A 21,059-nucleotide genomic window follows, 5' to 3' on the forward strand; every position below is an offset into this window, starting at 1 on the left:
TCACTGATGAGCAGGTAGCTGGGTAGCAGGGTTGAGGGCTAGGGCAAGTTACCCTGCTCGCAGCTAAAGCATCAGGTTTGGATAAATGGCTGGGTACTCTCTGCCTGCTGCAGGACCTGAGGGCCTCTGCAGGCTTCTTCCTGCTCTTCCCTAGTCAGCTAGCTGCCCATCAAACCTGACTCTGATGTCTCCAGTCTTTCTCAGAAGAGAGTAGGAGTATCTTGGAACCAGCACCCAAGCAGAGCCAGCTGAAGACTGAACTGCAACAGGGAACCAGACACACACACAAAAACTAGAGTGCACGTTTATATAGAGCTTGCTGAGAAAATACAAGCGAGGGCATAACAATCTGGATGTAATCTGAATAAATTATAATAAATTAAAATTTTGTTAAAAAAGAAAGAAGGGAAAATAAGCAGTACCCAACAACTTTGGGATACCACACAATGCCTAAAACTTGCATAGTATGACTACAAAAAAGCAGGGAGAAAAGGAGAGGTATTAGAAGAAATAATGATTCTGAATTTTGTAAAATTAGCATTGGAATCAATGCCACAATTCAGGGAGCTCCTAGGATATTGCTTGGGATTAATGTAAACATTAACTGTAGTAGACACATTAAAAATACAAGAAATCAAAAATAAGTTTTAGGATCTGAGAGAGATCTGGATGGAAGATGGAGGGTTGTTTGGCTGATCTGGCTGCCTATGAAAGGATCCCCGGCCTCTCTCATTGGTCCATTTGCATCCCTCCTGAAGGGTTTGGTCAAAGAGAGTGACTTCCTGATAGAAGAGGACCACCCTTTGGTCAATTGTATACATGCTGCTGAGTTCCCCTGCTAGAACACCCTAAGAAGTTCTCAAAGTGTTTTAAAGATGTCGGGGTGGGAGGCAGGGAATGAGAAGCACCGTGCCTATAAAGATCAGAAATATTAATTGCATCCACTTTCTCAGAAACCATCCAAGCATGAAGAAACTAGGGTGAACTATTTAGAGTACAAAGTATTGAGAGAAAAATCCTCCAGAAATGTTTTTCTTAGTCAGAATTAGTGAAGCCTGCTGCTTGTTACAATGGAGACTTTCCTGTAAAAGATGCTAAGCCACGGTCTCTACTCAGGAGGCACAGGAAGGCGGATCGCGTGAGTTCGAGGCCAGCCTGGCCTACAAAAGTGAGTCCAGGACAGCCAAGGCTACACAGAGAAACCCTGCCTCAAAAACAAAAACAAAAACAAAACCCAACAACAATAACAAAAGAAGCAAAGCCTTGTGGGTCATAAGCTTGGATCGTGTAGTAGAGAAAGAATACATGAAATAACTCTTAGAAGATTTGTTTTATTTTGTTTTTGCTTTGGGACAGAGTTTCACTCTATAGCCCACCCAGGCTGGCCTTGGACTCATGCAGCCTTCTTACCTCATCCTTCAAGTGTTGGAATTACAAGCCCATGCTACTATGCTCATCTCTTAACAGATGTTCTTAACAGATCCAAAGTAGTAATTAGCTGCAGGTACTCAGTTATGCACTTATGCAACCCTATTTGCATGTAAAATAAATGACAGTTAATTATAACAGGGACAGGCAGAAAAAGTTGAATTATTTTGTACAGCACTCACTACCTATGAAGTAATACTGGAAAGAAAACATTGTGAGCTCTAGGGCAACCACTAAAAATTATAATATAATTGATATGCTAAAAAAGTAGAACTCAGTAAAAACTACAAAAGACAGGAAAAGAATATAAAAAATAATCAAATACAAGAGATGACAAATATGTTCAATTATATCATAATCACTTATGTTATTAGAATGTTAATGGCCTAAATATACCAATAAAAAGAAGAAATTGTCCATGTGAGCCAAAAATAAAATCCAACTATATGCATACTTTGAATATAATTCACATATAAACTAAAAGTAAACCAATAAAGGAAGGTATGCCATCCTTACTTAATCAGAAGATCCATTAAGTTTTGAGTAGACCAGTTATAGACAGTTATCAGAGATGGAGGCATTATCTAACTTTTAAAAAGTACACAAGAACACAGAATAATCCTTAATGTGTATGCACCTAAAGTAGCTCATTAAAATATGTGAAAAAGTGATAGAACTCTGAGGAAGAATAGATGAATCCATATTATATTTGGAGACTTCAACACCAGCTGTAAGTAACAAAAATATCCAGCAGACAGGAAAATCAGGTTATAATTGAGCTTTACAAAACCATCAATCAACTGGCTATAATGAACATTTCTGAACCACTTCTGTAGCATACTCTAAACCATAGCTTCTTAAACTGTGAGTTGTGATTCTATATGGGGTCATATGACTAAATGAGAGGGTCAAAAAAAACATTGGCAACAGTAAAAGGTTTCTAAACACACCAAAAAGATTATTAATTCAAAATAAAGCACATAATGGACCAATGTTTTTCTGGCAGCATTTGCTTGTTGCTGTGTTACATGTGTTTACATGTGTTTGCATCTGGTGCTATGTTACATGTGTTTACATGTGTTTCTGTATTTCATGTGTTTGAATGTGCTTACATTTGTTGTGTAGAACAACTTCACTCATCCTTGGTTCTGACTATTGAACACATGCACTTTGTATGGTATTGTGCTACAGAACACCAGTGAAGTCTGCCTGACACCTCAGCCCCGCCTCAAGATTACTGTACATTGTGAAGGTTAGTGGCTTTACTGCACAGGCAAAGTCTTCTGCTCCTGTACAAACATAATGGCTTAATTGTGGAGAATGAAGACAGTGTTTTCCCATTGTTGTTCCTCATCATGTGTCAAATCCCTGCAGCTTTGAATTGGATTGTTTTAAAGTGTTTGGTTTTTTTAATTACTATTTGAAAACCAAGTATAGTGGTGCATGCCTGTAATCCTAGTACTCAGGAGGTGGAGGCAGAAGCGCAAGATCATCTTTGGATACATAGGGAAACCAAGGCCAACCTTGGCTACCTTAAATCCTGTGGACAAAATACAAGCGCCCGTGCACAGGCGCACGTGCACACACACACACACACATACACACACACACACTCTTTGAGCAATTATTATTTAGTTTTGTAAGGCTCAGTAGTAGAATGTTTACTTAACATGTAGAAGAGGCTCTATTTTCTTTCTCCACTGCTGCAGAAAAAAAGGAGGAAAAATCCCTTGTATAAGATGAAATAGATGTCTCTGTAGCGCTATAGCTTTTTTTGATAAATGTTTGAGATTATAATTACAAAATTTCCCCCTTCCTTTTCCTTTCTTCAAACTCTCCCATGCACCACTCCTTTGTTCTCTTTCAAATTCATGGCGCTTTGTTCTTTAATTTTTGATATGTGTATATATGTATTATTTGTGTGTATATAAAAATAAAAAGATAGCCTTTCCATTTGTACAATTTTATTTGTATGTATGTTTTCACGTTGATCATTTTGTGTTGGGTAACCAATCGGTGCGCTGTACCCTCAGGAGGACCATGTCTCCTGCTCTCAGCATTTCTTAGTTGCCAGCAGTTCTTTGTGTGGGCTTGAGGCCTCCTGGACTTCCCTCAATCCACAGTAGTGTGTCAAGTGTTGTCTTCTTGTTCAGCATTTAGACAGCCATGTTGGTGAGACTTCATTAACGTTGCTTCTCTAACATTCTGGGAGACACCGTCTCACAGAAACCGTCTGCTCCTCTGGCTCCTACAATTGTCTTACAGGCGCATAGGGTTGGACTGGGCTCTACCACTCTTTGTTTCGATCACTGTATTTCCGTCTTTTGCAGAGAGAAGTTTTCTTGAGGGGTGAGAACTACACTTATCTGTGGGTATAAGGATAAATATTTAGAATGTAGGAGGAATTGTGTTGGTTCAGTAAAGTGGTGCTTGTAGGTTCTTGTCCAGGACCCAAGGCTTCACTTGCCCCAGGCAGCTGGCTAAGTCTCCAGCACCAAGGATGGCTTCCCTCCTGTTGAGAGGAGCCCTATAGCTTCTAAAATGACTCAGCAGGTAATGACCTTCCTCTCCCAAACAGAAAGCATTAGGCTGACATGGCTTAATCATAAATTCTACCAGCACATGAGGAAGAAGTTATATAGCCATTTTGTAAAGTTAGAAAAATGATTTCCTGATGCATCCTGCTAGGTCAACATGACCCTGATAACAAAACTGGACCTAGACTTTGCAACAAAATAATAGGGCATTATCTCTCAGAAGCAGAATTCCTAAATTAAAAAAAAAAAAAGTAACAAGTCAAATCCAAAAATGGGCAAAAACAAACACCATGACCAAATGGGATTTATTCTGCTTTGTGCATAGCTAAGTCAATACTTTAAAATTGATTAATACAATCCAAACTAAATGAAAAGTATAAATCATATTGAGAGATGAAGTAAGTCAACATCTATTCCTGGAAAAAAATCCCACAAACTTGTGTGTGATGGTTCATCCCAGTTATTAACTGGAGGGATCAGGAGCCAAGAGGCATGCCTCTGGGTTTCAGGAAAGATGGTTAACCAAGGAGAGAAGCCCCTCCCCCAAGCTGGGCAGCCTCTTCATGTGGGATGCCCCATAGGAAGAGGTGCTAGAAAGATGAGCATTGCTTATCTGCCTGCTGGCATTTGTCCCTTACTGGTGAGCACATCTATCCTGGTGTGTGCCATCCCCCACTCACATTAGAATTTGCTTCTCTGTCCTTCAAGTGTGAACTAAAGATTAGTATCTCCTGGGCACTGAGCATCTGCAGAGTACAGATGGCCACAGTGGACTACCTAGGACTGTTGGTTATAAGCTATTCTAGTAAATGTGCTTTGATAAAAACAGCTGATTGTTTCTTTACCTCCCAAATTTTCTATTTGGTAGTTTCAGTGTTTCCATCCTCTGTACTTTGTACTTTCTTCTCCAATTTCCTGTTTCTTTTCTTTGAGAACTACCTTCTCGAAATATCAAATAGAATCCCTTAATTCAAACATTTGCTTTTATGAATATTCTTTGTGGTCATTAATCTTTTCAAAAGCAAGATTCCAGGGTCCCTAATATGGTTCAGTGAGCAAAGGTGCTTGCTGCCCAGCCTGTGGCCCTGAGCTCTATTCCCATGGTAGGAGAGAACGACTCCCCAGAGTTACCTTCTGACCTTCATGTGCCCACCATGGCTTACATAACCCACAGAGACCACACGCAGATGTAAATGCACATATGTACAAAATAAATAAAGTTGTAAATTTAAAAGATGTAGGTAGGGTTGTAAATTCTTCCTCAGGTGCTTTCACCTCTCTGGGTGGTTGTGGTTTCCTTCTAGGATAGGACATAATGACCTCACACTCTTTGTGTTCTTGGTTGTGTTGTGTATCTGCTGGACTGGATATGTCTTCCAATTTTCAATTGTCCCTTTATCCACTATTGTATGGTTGTTTGTCTCATTTTCTGTGGGTCCTCTTAAGGGGCTCTTTGCTTGACATTGCATTTCCTGAAGCTGTTTTCGGGGAGGTACAGTGCTGCTCCACTTAGTTATTGGCAGGACTGGGTTTGCCTCGCTCTAAGAAACCTTAACTGTACTATACATGTACTCCTGTTATGTCTCAGAGGCAGCAGCATTGAGGTACTGGATAGCAGTGTGCTATCTAGACTCGTTTTTAAGAGTAGATGGTATCAATATTTAAGTAGTGGAAGGAAGTGGTAATGCTGAAAGGAGAAAGAAAGGGATAGAGTATGAGATGGGTGGAATATGGATTAGAGGTATGAGGGGTAACGGTGGGACTATTTTAGATATGCAAATGTAGATTTTTATGTATAATAGTGGGGGACAGTCATGAAGGTGAGATAGAAGTTAAAATGCGGGGATTAACATTGTACAAAGTTATATAAAAACTAGTCAATTAAAAAGTAATTAAACTACTAAAATGTTAGAAAAGCATGTCACAAGACATAAGAATTGAAACATATATATGTATATATACATATAAATAATGGAAAAATATATACGCAAACCAACCAACAATATCCCAAAAAAGTGATAAATCTCCTCCCTTCCAGCCCACATTCTGTTTGTTTTTTATTTTCAGTATAAAAGAGCTTCCCAGAGCCATAGCTAGGTGATGTTTAGGCATAGAGAAGATTGCTGCTGCCTTTTGTAGGGTAGGAGAGCACTTGTCATGGTTCCTGGGGAGCCATCTTGGGCAGGACTGCAATGTGGTTACATGGGTGCTAGACTCCCATTTGTGTAATGTATAATACCCATCAGCTCTCTTCCTGTGGAGAACCCTAAGCTTTACAGTAGGAATGGAGGGAAACGTCAACATTAGGAAGAGTGTCTACCGAGGTCCTTTGGGTAACAGTTCACTTATGACCTGAACTCTCCCTCTATGACAGGAACATGACTAAGTTGTCTCCTTGAGACTCTGTTTCAACATCATGCTGGTGGTTATTTTAGATGATGCGATGAGACAGGAAAAAGATAAAGTTGCGCACATGAGGAAGGAAGAGATAGCACTTTTGGTTTAAAGATGATATGATGGTCTTTGTAGAGAATCCAAAAGAGCCAGCAAAGTCCTGGGACTTGGGATGCAAGATTTATCTATGAAAGTCAGCTGCTTTACTGGATGTGGCGATTAGGAAATGGAATTTTAAATTTACAACATAACAGCATTTGCAGAGCTAGTCTCCACCAGTAAATACATATAAATATAAGAAAATATGTAGCAGATTTTTATTGGGGAAACCAGAACCAAATCAGTCAAAGGAGTAGAGAGAGCTGACCTCATTTGTTTCCTTTCTCTGTGTTTATTGATGTCTGGTATCCTAAACCTGGTTCTCCAAAATCCTGTCAAGTTGTCTTACTTTCTTGTGGAAAATAAATTATAATTGGTCCTGGGTACCCCATCTTGGTCAGAATAGAAAAGTGGATCTTATCTGTGCTTCACAACTGTGTGTCTATGGGCTTTTTGGTTTTGGTTTTGGTTTTTGGTTTTTTGTTTTTTGGGTTTTGGTTTTGTTTTTTTTTTTTTTGAGACATGATCTCTCTACACAGCTCTGGGTGTGTATGGAATTCACTCTGTAGACCAGGATGGCTTCACACTCAAAGATCCACCTGCCTCTGCTTCCCACGTGCTGAGATTAATGGCATGAGTCGCCATGCCCGGCCAAATGGGCACTTTTATTTGGAAGTAAATTGTAGTGGTTTTTGAAGCTTAACTGGTCTACATATAATTTACGTTAAATATTTGTTATGATTCTCTCAACATTTTGGTGTAGAACGGTGCAGTCTTACCAGGGTGGCCGCACCGTGTCTTCATGGTGGTTTAAGAGATTGCAAATGGAGGGCTGAGGAAGCAGCCCAGGGAGTTAAGTCGCCTGCCGGAATCCACATTATGCAGATGCAGTCGTATGTCTTGTCATCCCGGCGCTCCTATGATGGCATGAGATGTAGAGACAGCTGACAGGGAGCTTACAGGACAGCTTGCTTGGTGGAGATAGTGCTGAGCAGCATGAGACCCTGTCCCAAACACGATGGAAGGTGAGCACCACTTGAAGATAACCATGCAAAAAACTGGTAGCTCATAAAGGTGATTGTGGGCCATTGGCAGCCCTATGAGATGTCTTTGTGGAGAGGGGTATGCGTTTGGTTTGCATTTTTTGTTTTTTGAAGAAAGTCAGGACAGGAATTAAAACAGGACACAAACTTGGAGGCAGGAGCCAATGCAAAGATTCTCTTAGGAATTGCATAAGGCAAGGGGCTCCTGACTAGAAGTGGCATAGGGAAGCAGCCTTACAAAGGCAGAGAACTAGGCACGAAGGGAAGTGATTGAAACGTCAGAATGAGCTAATGGCAAGACGAAGTTACAGCATATAAATGCAGGTTTATTGGAAGCAGCTCTTGACTGCCATGCATGGTGGGTGGAAGAGCAGTAACACAGACAGAAGGAAGAGAGCAAGCGAAGAGACAGAGTGCAGAGTCAAGATGTCTGGACTATATAGTGAAGGGGGAAGGGAAGTTCAGGGTAGGAGGCAGAGTATGTCAGCCATGCCCTACAGCACGGAGGGACCAAGGGATGTCTGAAACCAAACAGGAAGCGCATGGCCAGTCACTAATGTGAGCACTGAGAAGGGGCCAGTGATGGACACAGCTGTAGCAGCTCTACAGAAAGGCTGTCTTCAAAATCGTGATGCTCCTCTTCTGGTGTGTTTTGTTTTGTTTTTCTATTCAGGCTATGCTGAGGGGTGGGTGAGGCAGGGACTGTGGGAATAATGGTTTTATGTAGAAAGATGTGCCTATAAAAATAAGGAGGATGGGGGCATTGTTTTGGTTTGTTTGTTTGTTTGTTTTTGGCTTTTGGGGGAGCAGAGGAGAGGATCTTGCTATGTAAACTAGGCTTGTCTCAAATTTGGAATTCTCATGGCTCAGTTCCCTGCAAACTGAGATTACAGGTGTACTCTGCCATGCCTAATTTTTAAGGCTTGGTTTGAGATACTTAAATCTTACTTAATTTTATATATGGAAATGAAATTTACAGTTAGTACTATCCTGAGAATAAAAATATTCAAGAAATGTTTTAAGGCCAGTTTGCATGGTAAATTAGCTTTTAATTTTCAGCCATACTTACCAAAAGCATTTTAGACTTTTATTTCAAGGGAGCTCAAAGTGTAGGCAGCTGTGACTAAGATTCAGATAAATAGAAAAACCCTCGAAGGGCAATAAATTAATTTTGTCTTTTCAGATACTCTGTCTTCAGAGTATTGATTCTTCTCCTTTAAGCTATTGGCAAGTTCTAGAGGTGTTTGTGTAGTATAAACCAGTACTGCCTTAGCTTCAACACTGGTAATTTTAGATGTTTCCTAAAATCCTGAGACTTGCTCTCTCTGTTCCCTTTCTTCTCTAGATGGCCAGTTCATACCTTTTCTCACGCCTCACATCTCCCAGTGGTCTCTTCTGCTGTTCTCTTATCCAGCTAAAGCATCTTTCCTCCTATTTCATGGAGAAAACTGAAGCTACCAGAACCTCTCTCCACTGTTGGGGGATTACTTGCCCCAACACTCCTAGCAAAGCCATCTCCTGCCAGGGTCTGAGTTAGTCGGCAGTGGTGTCATCACAAACCCACAAGCTGTGGCCATAATTCCCTCAGAGCCCTGGAGTTTAAAAGTCCAAGACCAAGGTGGATCCAGGGCTTCTTTCTGATGAAACAACTCTGACTTGTACAGCCTTCTGCTCGCTGCATCCTTACCTGCCCTTTATTCTGGGGCGATGGGGAGGAGGGAGAGGGGAAAGAAGAAAGGGTAGATGCGCTATCTGGTCCCCCCTTGCAATGACCCTGCCCTCATTTCACACTAATACCTTTTTAAAGTCTCTCTCCAAATGCAATCACTTTGGAGAGTTGGAGCTTCAACCTATAAATACTTTGCTGGATGTTCTCTAACGCATCCCCTTTGTTCAAAGATATGTCTGCAGAAAGCCGGCAACATTATCTGTGCCGTTTCCTTCTCTAACGCTAGTGGTCCTTCCATCCCTCTCTAGACATACGACTTCCCTCATCTTATCGAAAATAAATCAGCACTCCTCACCCACTTCCTCTGAGGTACCATTCCCCGTGTCGTTCCTTTTTAAAATAAAATCCTGAACCAAACTATATTCCGCTCCAGTGCCTGCTTCCACTTTCTCTTGAACCCCTTGCGTTATACATTTGTCTTCTTCCAAGTCAGCAATGACCACTGTGGTGCTAGTTTTAGGTGAACATTTCTCAGGCCTCCCTGCGCATGACCTCCTGCAGCATTTGCCAGCCAGACCTAGACCTTGACCTACTTCCTCACTTGGTTTCATGGTCCCGTGTTCTCCTAGTTACTTATCTCTCCCTGCCATTTCTCCTCTTTGCTTTTCTATCATTGTCTGGCCTCTGTACATGTTCAGTCCCAGAGTTGAACATACTGAGGCCTCTTCTTTTTTTGTATCTACTCAGTGTCTTGCAAGCTCATATAGCAACATGATTTCATACACTGGGTGCATATTCAGAAGTTCTTGCTTTATCCTTTTAAGCTGCACATCTCCCACCGACTTGAAGCTAAAAACTCAAATATTCCTCTCAGCCATGGATGTCTACAGTCCTCTGCTCTACCAACTGAGCTATCAAAGGGACAGTCATATTGTCTAACACACACCTCTGAGCTTACTGTTTCCAAAACTTTTCCCTTGCTTTTCCTCCCAAAATGACTTTTTCATATCCAGTAAGGATAATGTCATTTTCTAGTTACTTCAGACAAAAATCTTGAAGTTCTTTTTTTTTTTTAATCTTTGTGTGCATGAATGCGTGTTGATGCACATGGTGAGCTTACACCCTGGTATGCATGTGGAGGTCGGAGGACAACCTTGGGTATCAGTCCTCAACTTCCTTCCACCTTAATTGAGAGTCTCTTCTTGTTGGCCACGGAATACAAGAAGCTAGTTGGCCTGAGCTCCCAGGGACAGGCTTCACTTCCTATCTTGCTGTAGGGGTGCCCAAATTTTAGCTCCCACTCCAGCTTTATATGGGGTCTGGGAAGCTGAAATCAGGTACTCACGCCTGTACATCCTGTGTCTTCCCCCACTGAGCCATTTCTTCAGCGCCTCACGTCATTCTTGCCTCATCAGGCAATACGTCCAATTGGTTCTTGTTTTAAGTCTTTCCCAAAGCCTGCCTGTGTCTCATCAGCCCCCTTGCCAAGCTGTATTATTTGCTGCAGCAGCGTACGTGGCCTCTTTGTTTGATTCTTGCCCCCCCAAAAATCTTGAGTGATCTTATTACTACTTAAAACAAATTACATTTTCTCTTACACAGAAAACACTTCCGCAACTTCCCATGTTACTCATATTAAAAACCAAATTCCTTGCAACCACGTGCAGTGCCTTATAGACTCTGCTTCTTTTCTCCCTCAGAATTCAGCTCAGCCATTGCTCACTAGTCCCCTGCGCTGGGCTTTTTTATTCTGTGCTCCCTCTGATTCAAAGCCCTTGTACGTGGAGTTGCCCATGGCTTCCTGATCTCCTACAGGTGTTTATTCAGAGATCCTATTGAGGAGGTGTTCAAGAACTTGTGTTGTTTTTTGTTTGTTTGTTTGTTTTTTATTACAGACCTCCCTCTGCCTTCCTCCGTCTCCCCCTGTCTTTTCCTTACTTTATCTTTCTCAGAGACAATGGTACTATCTAAAACATCACTTTTTAAAATTACATTTTTCATGCTCAGACAGAAGATCCACAGAGGTAAAGAGAGATCCTTGTGTGTTTTGTGTGTGCCAGAGCCCTAGACTGGAGGGGTGCATTTGATATTTTGCAGCAGAGGAGCTTGTCTGGTTTGTCAGGGCCAGCTTGCCACACAGGTCCTGTGGAGGACCTGCAGCTGAAACACAGCCTTTCCTGAGCTGACCAGCATCTCTGAAAAGGAAATTAGTCTTTAGGACACGGCAATTAATTTTTAGGTTCTCTAGTGGGTAAATATTTTCAAAGCACTTAGAACAGTGCCTGGCACATGGTAAGAGTTCTGCAAGTGCTTATTTTAAAAGCAACAAATACTTCATCAAGCATTTTGTGATAAGTAACATTAGCAGAATGTGAACCAAAACCAATAAACCTCAAGAGGTTCAAAGTGGCCCTAACTCTGTAATGGAGAGTTGCTGTATTAGTCACAGAGCTGGGATGGAGTCTGACAGCTTTCCAGACAAACAGCAGTAGTCACATGCCCTTGCTACACTTTAACAAACTTAGAGCCTGCTCAGTGGGACCGCAGATGCAGAGATCTGTGGAATAAGCCATAAAGAATTGTTTTGGAATCGAATCCAAGATACAGGCAGTTTTGAAGGGATTGCTTCAAAAGTAAGGGCTCAGGAGACTGCACAGCAAAGGGCTGGGTACTATGTATCTGTCTTTGGTTAAACCAACACTTCTCAGCAAGTACTTCTTTAGGGATGGGACTAACCTTCTAGGGACTCACAGTGGCTATCACTTAGTGCTGTGATTGAGAAGAGCCTGGCATGGGCTGCTCCCTCATTCCATATGATACTCAAATAAAGAAACCACTTGCCTGACCTTAAGCACTATAGACAAAAACGTACCTGTTTATCTCTGCTTCCTGAGGAAGTTCTATCAAAGTGTTAAAAGATTAGCAATATAGCTCAGTGATATAATATGCATGAAGCCCTGAGGTTCTTTTGTGGGTTTGTTTCTTTGTTTGTTTTTAATTTAAAACTATTTCCATCATATTTAATTTAAAACTATATGATGCATATAATGTGTCATGATCAAGACTACTCCTCCTTTCCTACCCTGTACTGCTTCCTCTGTTTCTCCTACCACTATTCCCTCCCAATTCCACGTATTCTCTTAGCGCTGCCAGTATGTGTGGGGTGAGGGTAGTTACCGGAGCAGGGATGCGCATTCAAGAACCTCAGCCCCAAAGAACATGGATTCTTCCTTGCTTAGCAGTCAGTTGCCAACAGTTTCTCAGCTAGGGGTGGGACTTCTTGATACTTCCCCCACTCCCCGCTAGGATGTCGTGTGGCTTGATCTTGTGCAGGTCTTAGGCATGCTGGCAAGACGTTGTGAGTTCATATGTTTGACTGCCAAGTTGTGTCCAGAAAACAGTTTTATCTAGTCATCCACCTCTTCTGGCTTTCACAATCTCTCTGCATCCTCCTCCTAAATAATCCCTAGACCTTGGAGAGGCCACAGGACATAGCTGTCCCATTTAGAATCCCTGTGGGCAAAACATTAGAATAGCTAGTTTGGGCTGTGTGTGTGTGTGTGTGTGTGTGTGTGTGTGTGTAGTGTGTAGTTGTTGTGATAACCAGAATGAAATCAGAACTTTGAAATACAACCCAGACGTCAGCATTTTTGTACAAAAAAAAATCTTGCAAAAAGATAGGAAAGGAAACAACTTGACACATTATAATCAGCAAAATGTTAGAATTTGAGAAAGGGCTGGAACGGAATTGGTCTGGCATACCAAAAGTACAAACAGTCTTCAGGAGAAAGAGGCTTGGGGAATGCCTTAGAAGCAGGAGGATCTTTCTTGCTGTCCAAGTTTGGGAAGACTTTGGGAATTGCAAGGGAAGGGTGACAACTGGAAAATGGGTTCAGAGTTTGGGTAAAGTCACGTGACTCAGAGCTGGTGGCCTGGCTAATCACATGGCCGGTCGCACCCCCCATTAACCCCCCATCCCTGGGCCTCTCTAAAGACATAGAATGAGAAAAGTAACTTGAGTGCAATGACAGTTTGTGTATAGTGTCTGTCCTCAACACCCAGGTGTCCTTATCAGAACATGGCATCCATATCTCGGATGCAAGTAGTGTACTAGAGGGTGTGCTCTGTGCATGTGTTGTCTAGGAAGGAAGTCCAGGGAGAGCTGAGCTGGGGGGGGGGGGGGCGGTGGTAACTAGGCCCCTGTGTCATACCTTATGGGGACATCCATCCAATCAGAGACCTGTATGCATCCAAACTGCTTTCAGCAAGCTACAGAGGGCTCCAGAAAAAGGACATTAAAGATCAACAGACATAAGGGAAGTTTCTAAAGAGAAAGAAAGGGACCCAAATATTCACTAGAGACTCAGATGGGTGTTATGGATAGATCTGCAGACTTTAGATTGTTACCTCAGGAGGATTCAGCAATGTCCTATGTGGGTGTGCATGCTGTGCATTCTCACAAAGGAGAGAACCCTCTGTTCCACTGGGGTGTGTGTGTGTGTGTGTGTGTGTGTGTGTGTGTGTGTTCAGAGCAAATGTTAAGTCTCAACTTCATCATTTTCTAAGCTATATGGTGCTGGGAGGGTAACCAAAACTCTTTATGCCTCAGTTTCCTCACTTGTAAAATGGAAGTTCATAATGATGCTGTTTCCTAGAAAAATAAAAGAACCTCTGGAAATTCCAACTATACTGGCAGTTGTTTCTAATCTCATAGAATTTTTTTTTTTTTTTTTTTTTTTTTTGGTTTTTGGTTTTGTAGACCAGGCTGGCCTCAAACTCACAACGACCCGCCTGCCTCTGCCTCGCGAGTGCTGGGATTAAAGGTGTGCATCACCACACCCCGCCTCTCATAGAATATCTTAAAGTAAAGTTGAAGAAACTCTAAGAGAAATCAAGACAAAGATAGAAACAGTGAAAAAAAGTTGACAAAATAGAGAGGCAGGCAGATGGACAAGCAGACAAGAGTAATGGCTAAAACTGTGTCTGAGAAATGGGGAGTCTGTGTGGTTGACAGAGAGCCTTTCTGGGACTGAAGAGAGAGTCGAGATCCCAAGCCCTCTCAGCGAGCAGCCAGAGGCTCACATCCCAGGGCTAAGACATGGGCAACAGAAGGATGATCGTGCTCTGAGCAATGTGGACTTATTCTGGGAAGGCTACCCTAGTTCCAGCATATAAAACTGTTTGATTTAGATATATTTGTCACTTCAAAAGATTGCGCTTGTGTGTTCAGCCAAGTAGGGGCTCAACTCTGCTTAGTGGTCTGAACTTTTCACATCTGCCTTTGTCTGAGAACACCTATTTTTCTTTTTAAACTAAGGTAAAAGAGCATTCAATTTACCACCTTCCTTCCCTTCCTCGTCCTCCAGTTCCTTGTCCCATTTGTCTTCCTCTCCCTTCCTGTTTCTTCATTCTCCCCCTTCCTTTACCTTTGAGCCGTCACACTTGCTATGTCTATTTCTGTCTCTCCTTCTCCCCTTTTCTTCTATCCACAGAAGTCTGATGTTTGTCTAGTAATTGGCAGGAGAGATTTCTTTTTTTTTTTTTTTTTTTCCCTTGCTTGCTTCTTCAGTGATGAATACTTGGCGTCAGATCAAAGACAAGCCCTGTGGTTTTCTGGCTGCCCAGAAGGGCGGTGCAGCTGGCAAGCATCCCAGCTGCCTGGTGATAGGCATGTGGAAGAGATACCAAGCTCACAGGTCACTGTGTGTGTGTGTTCGTGTACGTGTGTTTTGCAGGCCAACAGCAGGCTGAAGCAGATCGAGAAGGAATACACTCAGAAGCTTGCCAAGTCTTCCCAGGTAAGGACGGGTCAAAGACACAAAACAAAACAGTAAACCCTAAGCAAAAAGCAGAAATAAGTCCAGCGCAGCAAAGCCTTTGTACTTCAATCCTTGTCAGTTTTTCATGGATTAGTATCATATTTTATGGGTAGATAAATAAAATATGTTTTTAATATTTCAATCTTATTAAAATTAGGAACAATTGTGCATTTTGAGCCAACACACCAAACACACACATGCATCATATTCATGGAGAGAGAGAGAGAGAAAGAAAGAGAGAGAGAGAGAGAAGAGAGAGAAGGAGGAGGAGAGAGGAAAGGGAGGAGAGGGAGGGAGAGAAGGGAGAGGAAAGGGGAGAGAGAAAGATGTTGTAAAACCAGCTAGCACACTTGAACAAGCCCAGGCCGAAACACATTTCACAAGGGCAGGAGATACACGCCTACATTTGTGATGTAAGCAGGTTGATAACATCTGTACTTTTTTTTTTCAATATTCTAACTCGTTGCACCCATGAGCTACTTGACTAATGCAAAATGACAGACAAATCTAGGTTAAATCACAGCCTCAACTGCTGGCTCCTTCTGGAGGGTGGAAAAGAATTGCTGCACCCATGGCTTGTTTGTTGTTAACTCTGGCAGTTTTACTGTAAGGAAGACAACAGTTGAACACCATCTCTGCTTGAGGAGTGGTGCTTCCAGAACTTTTGCTGCATGAGTTGGTCCATTTTCCAAAAGCTTCAGTTAGGGAGCCCCAACCCTCTAGAGTTCTGTGAGCTCTTGTAGAAGTGAACACTGCTTACCTTCACTTTGTAGATGGGTAACTAAGCCATTTCATTTTACAGTTTTCATGTCTAATGATTTTAAGTTGGCTTTAGTATCATTGCCTTATACAATGGCATGTAAACTTCAATTCATGTAACATTTTATGAATTGCCTCATAATAGGAGCAGCAGAACAAATGGTAATATTCAACATTTCTGGGCATAAACCTAGTAACTTCCTTTAGTCTTCCTTACTGGCTCCATGTTTCCAGTTGAGAAAACTGAGAGTTAAGGGCTGGGGATGAAACTCAGCAGTAGAGGGCAGAAAACTGAGATCAGAGAGATGAGATCATAGGAGTTAGCAAGTGACTAAGCCAGGACACAGCCTGGCTCTGACTTCAAAGTGGCAGTCTTGACCTTTGACACACCAGTCTGGCCTGATGCTTCACCTTCCTAATACAGCAAAACTTTGAATGTAGTTATCAGGAAATGTCAATTCTGTAATTATTTCTAAAATGAGCATGTTATATAATTCTCATGCCATTAAGAAAGCCAGAAGTTTTTGTTTAATTGAACAGTCATGTGTGTTTATATGAGAGATGATTATGGCTTGGTTGCCATTGTTCCAGCCCCTTCAGGAAGAAATGTCCTTGTTAATCTGCTGAAAACGATGCTTATAACCAGCTGAAAGAAACCTTAACACTCCCAAATTGATGTTTAAACAGAAACATGAAAAATTGCAGCTTGGCATGGTATTTATTTTTGCTTTATTTGAAATGGAGGATACAGACACTAAGAAGGAAGCTAACTAGTAAAAATGCTTACCTAACAAGATTGTAAATAGGAGCTTAGGTTTGGCTACAGAATGAGTGCAGAAGCCCCATTAGTGACATTAAAGCAAACTGAATGTTAGCATAGAGGAAAGCCTAAGCCTGGAATCCACAGGGATGGACGGAACACCAGCCAGTCATGGCGCCTGTGGGACCCTGAGTGGGTTTACTGCCACCTCTGGCATTTAGTTTCCTCATTAATCAAGGGGAGATCATTACTTATCTCTTAAGACAGTTTTAACTAGTAAGTAGAACCAGCATCCAAAGCACACAGTGCCTTGTATGTAATGAAGCATTTAATAGCTGTTAGCAACCTTAGGTGTGTGAACATTTCAATAGAAAAAGGAGAAAGGGGCCAAGGAAAGGTCTAGAGAAAAGAGGAAATTTTTTCATCAGACACCATGCTTTGGGGTGTTTAAGAACTGATGAAATTTCTCCATAAAATTTGGAAATGTACATGTGTGCTATTTTTCTTCAAGACATTAAGGAGGGCATGAGAAACAACCAGTAACTATCTTGCCCTGTAATCATTTCATAAACTAAAGAGCAATGTGATGCCAGAAAAATGAGTACTAACAGGCTGTCAAATGGAAGATACTGATAACAGTGCCCATCTGTACCCATCTCTGATACAGTGAGTATTTATAGCCATGAGCTGGCATTTGAAAACATTAGTCTACACTGCCAATCACTACTGAGAAACAGATTTTTAAATGAACATTAAAAAACAAAAAGCAAACAACAAAACAACAAAAACAAAAACATAGGCTGTTGCTGCTTTCAGATGCTAGTTTGGTGGATTCTCAACACATATCTCATCAAGCTGGTGAAAGTGCCAGAAGCAAAGTTGCTTCAGCGTGTTTATCAGGATTTAAAAATCCTCCTCTCAAGAGCAGTGCTAATGTGAATACATTAGTGATGGATCCATTGGCACTCAAGAGAGCAGCAGCTTAAATTTGGAAAATATTTGAAATCTCTTCCTTCTGGAAAGGAAGTTACTTGATCTTTGAGATTTTTATCGAGCTTTGGACCTAGTAGACCATGTGCGCTTAACCCCAGGCACAGTCCCTGAGTGAGTCATGCAGCCTCCACCATAACAACCAGGGAGGCATGGTCTCTGCCATGCTGTTTCTCTCAGTCACATTTTGTTCTTTTTGTCTGAATATTAGATAGGAACCTTGCCTTCTTAGTCTTAGCAGAGATCCTATACTCAGTTCAGTTCCCTACTCTTCCTTTTCCAAAATAAGGTAGTCCCATTTTGCACAGATATTCATAGCTGAAGAGGACCGGCTGCCAGTTGAACCCACCCAGTGCCAATCAAGCCACGCCACTACCCTGCCTTGCTTCCCCTTCATGGTGGAGATAATGCCTCTGAAGTATGCCACAGGCCTGAACTGTGTCCAGGGGCCATGCCAGAAAGTAGAGGGGAGCAAGGGACTCTGCCTTCCTGTATTTTGTGAGGAGCCCCAGTGCCCTCCTGTCCTTTCTAGGTATGGTTTGTGTTGGCTATTGAACTTGGAGGAAGAGTTTTAGAAAATTTTCAATTTGTACCAAAATCTGGAAAAAAAATAGAATGATTTAAAGGTGAAACTTAACCTCTATTTTAAATTCTGTAAAGACTTTAAATAATATCCTTTTATCTATATAAAGTCTCACTGTTTAACAAATATTAACAACCATTCTTGCTTTCATGGGTGAGGCTGCTTATAGCACCCTCCCAAAATAGCCCCTGTTGTTTGCCAGAGTGTTGATTGCTCAGATCTACGTAAGATGTCCTGAGGCACTCCTTACTGTGAAGCAGTGAGGAGTAGACACAGGGTGAGCATTTAGTGACAAGGTGTCTCTGTGCAGCCCTGGCTGTCCTGAACCCACTTTGTAGACCAGGCTGGCTTTGAACTCACAGAGATCTGCCTGCCTCTGCCCCTGAGTGCTGGGATAATAGGCATGTGCCACCATGCCCAGCTGTGACCTTTGATGTTCTTTAATTATGATTCTATTCAAACGAGACTCCCAATTATGATTGCTTATAATTCCTTTTTTTCCCTGGAAACTTTTCACCATTATTTATGGAAAGGATAGAATATGTGAGTTCAGCTTTCCAGGTGATAAGTGTATAGACATAAATGTTGTGTTCCTCAGCTAAACCTTGCATGTTAACCTTGTATTCTGACTACTTCTTAATCTGGAATATTAAATCTTTTTCTTAAGTGACCCTTTTGTTAGGTGACATTGTCTCCTCCTAGTAATCAACCCACTTGTCTAGCTATAGTGTTTCACCTCAAATGTTTGACATTCCCTTATGTCACCTTTATAAGTTTTAAAAATAGTTTTGCAAATTAATTCCATTTTCCCTACAGAAGTCTTATTATCCTTCCCCTAAAGAATGTGCCTTCCTTAGAGCATCCCTTACAGTTCCTTTCAAAACCTACACTCATTTCTTTTTTATGCATTGTCCAGAATCTTTTAAAAATGAGGAATATCTTGGTCTTGAGCCCTTAAAATCATTTAAAATACCCCCAAAATATTTTTATCTTCAACCTTAGCTATGGTAATCTCACTTTTTTTTTTCTGAGGCAAGGTCTCATATAACCCAGTTAGCATCCAACTCACCATGTAGCTGAAACTGGCCTTGAACTCCTGATCCTCCTGCCTCAACTCTCACTGTTGATTTGCTCAATGCTAGTATTTTTTAAAAAGAAAATAACTATCTTGTACTTTAAAAGTAGATTACATGACTATGACAGATACCCAGATCGGTGCATGTGATAAACTTGCAGAGAACTAAATCACACCACAGCTAAGCACCCACTTCTGTGAAGTTATGCCTTACTCAGCTTGAGATACTCACGTACTAACTTGTGTTCATTGTTTGGCTCCAGGTTCCCATAAAATACCAATCTTCAATTTCATGGTAGGTTGAAGAAATCTGGCTTTCTTATCCCTCCCTCCTCTGGCCCTGTAACTTCCAGGAGCTGGTTCTTCTGTGCTTCAGTTCTGACATTTGCTCTCTAACCTTTACTACCTCAGGGAGGTGCTATGAAAAGTCACTGAACAGATGTGACATTTGTGGCATGGAAGCAACATTTAATCAAAATTCTCAAAATAGATCAACACTGTTCTGTTTTTGGTAAGGGAATTCCTCCACCCACAGCAAAGGGGCCATTTAATATTCTCACACTGCTCTTAGGAATGTTAACATTTCAAAAATAATCTTAACATTTGATTAAATTTTAAACTTTGTTACAGCAAGTTTGTACACTAAGTGTGAACATTCCATATTTATCATAACAATGCTGTTTGTGTCCATTGTGACAACTAATATTTCTACAGCAATTGGCCTTTATGGACCTCTATACAGCTTCTGTCCTTTGTCTTTTGATGCTGTGCTCCTGTTTTGTGGGAAACTGAGATCAAGAAAGGTAACTAAGCCCAGTGTTTCTCAGCAACTACATTCCCTCTCACAGAGCAGTGGTGTGAGCACCAATGCCATTTCTTTTATTAGGAGAAACAGCCATTTCCTGCTTTCAAAAACAAACAAATGAACAATAAACCCTTGCTATTGAGATCGAAAGGAAGTAGCTACATCCAAAGCAAAGGAAGGGCATCACTCAGTGCGCCCATTGCGTCCCTGTCCTCATGAGATGTTCACTTGAGAGGCTGGTGGGAACCCGGAAGGGAACTAACTCCAAAGTGTGGAGAAAGCTCCAGAGTGTGTCTGTGAAAGGGCACTCACTACATGAGCCAGAATCAGCTTTCTTGAGTGTGTGCAGTTCAAAACAAAAATGAAAGTGGCTCATTGGAGGATGAAGCTGCCTGTGGGCTTCGGTTCTTTTATGCATCTCCGTAGCTGGAAATCGTCAACAATGTAAAAATAATTGACCTCTCTTTTTGTCTGTTTTCTCATTTTTGAAAAGAGTTAATAACTTATACTTATCCCACAGTAGTAAATAATATAAAAACTTCAAATCTCAGCACACTACATAAACATTAGTTAATACCCAAAACCCATGTAGAATTGGGTGACCATGAAGAATGAAGTGGTGGTGGGTTGTCGTAGTAGTGATGGGGGGGAGGGGGGAGGGGGGGCTGATGGGTAAGGGGTGGTGGTAGATGTTGGGGTGGGGGTGGGTGGTAAGTGGTGGTGGGTGGTAAATGGTGGTCATGGGGTGTGGGAGACTGGTAGGTGATGGGCGTACAAAGTCTTTAAAAAGTCAGAGCAGCCTTTCTCACTATTAAGTTTATTTCTCAGTAGAATACAATCTGCCGCTTTTCATTTTTTTGGGATCACAGATGTTCTTTCTTCTGATGAGTAAATATCATGGAATGTTAGAGTGGAAATGCCTTCCAAGTATATTTGGTTCAGCAGTTGTTCACCATTCACAGTTTTATTGTAGTCTTTTATTGTGTGGAATTCTGTGCATTATCCTGAGTGATATGTTAATTGAAAATGTTCAGTTTGTGGAATAGAGTTTTGCCAAATTCATTCTTTTGTTGAGCATAAATACATATAAAATAGATG

The 21,059-nt window shown here is 41.5% G+C and overlaps 1 protein-coding gene across 5 annotated transcripts in view; it reads left to right on the plus strand.

Annotated features, from left to right (window-relative positions):
- Positions 1–21,059, plus strand: part of CEP112 (centrosomal protein 112) — a 391,861-nt gene that overhangs the window by 283,565 nt on the left and 87,237 nt on the right. For 4 of the 5 annotated variants that reach the window (XM_084751376.1, XM_084751377.1, XM_084751378.1 and 1 more), the window contains one exon: positions 14,906–14,968. The exons of the other annotated variant lie outside the window; for it this stretch is intronic. In XM_084751376.1, the coding sequence (XP_084607502.1) occupies positions 14,906–14,968 (63 nt within the window). The remainder of the gene's footprint in view (positions 1–14,905; positions 14,969–21,059) is intronic. 5 annotated transcript variants of the gene reach the window in all.

This window comes from Acomys minous, assembly GCF_964271855.1.
Source record: "Acomys minous genome assembly, chromosome: 12".
Lineage (NCBI taxonomy): Eukaryota > Metazoa > Chordata > Mammalia > Rodentia > Muridae > Acomys > Acomys minous.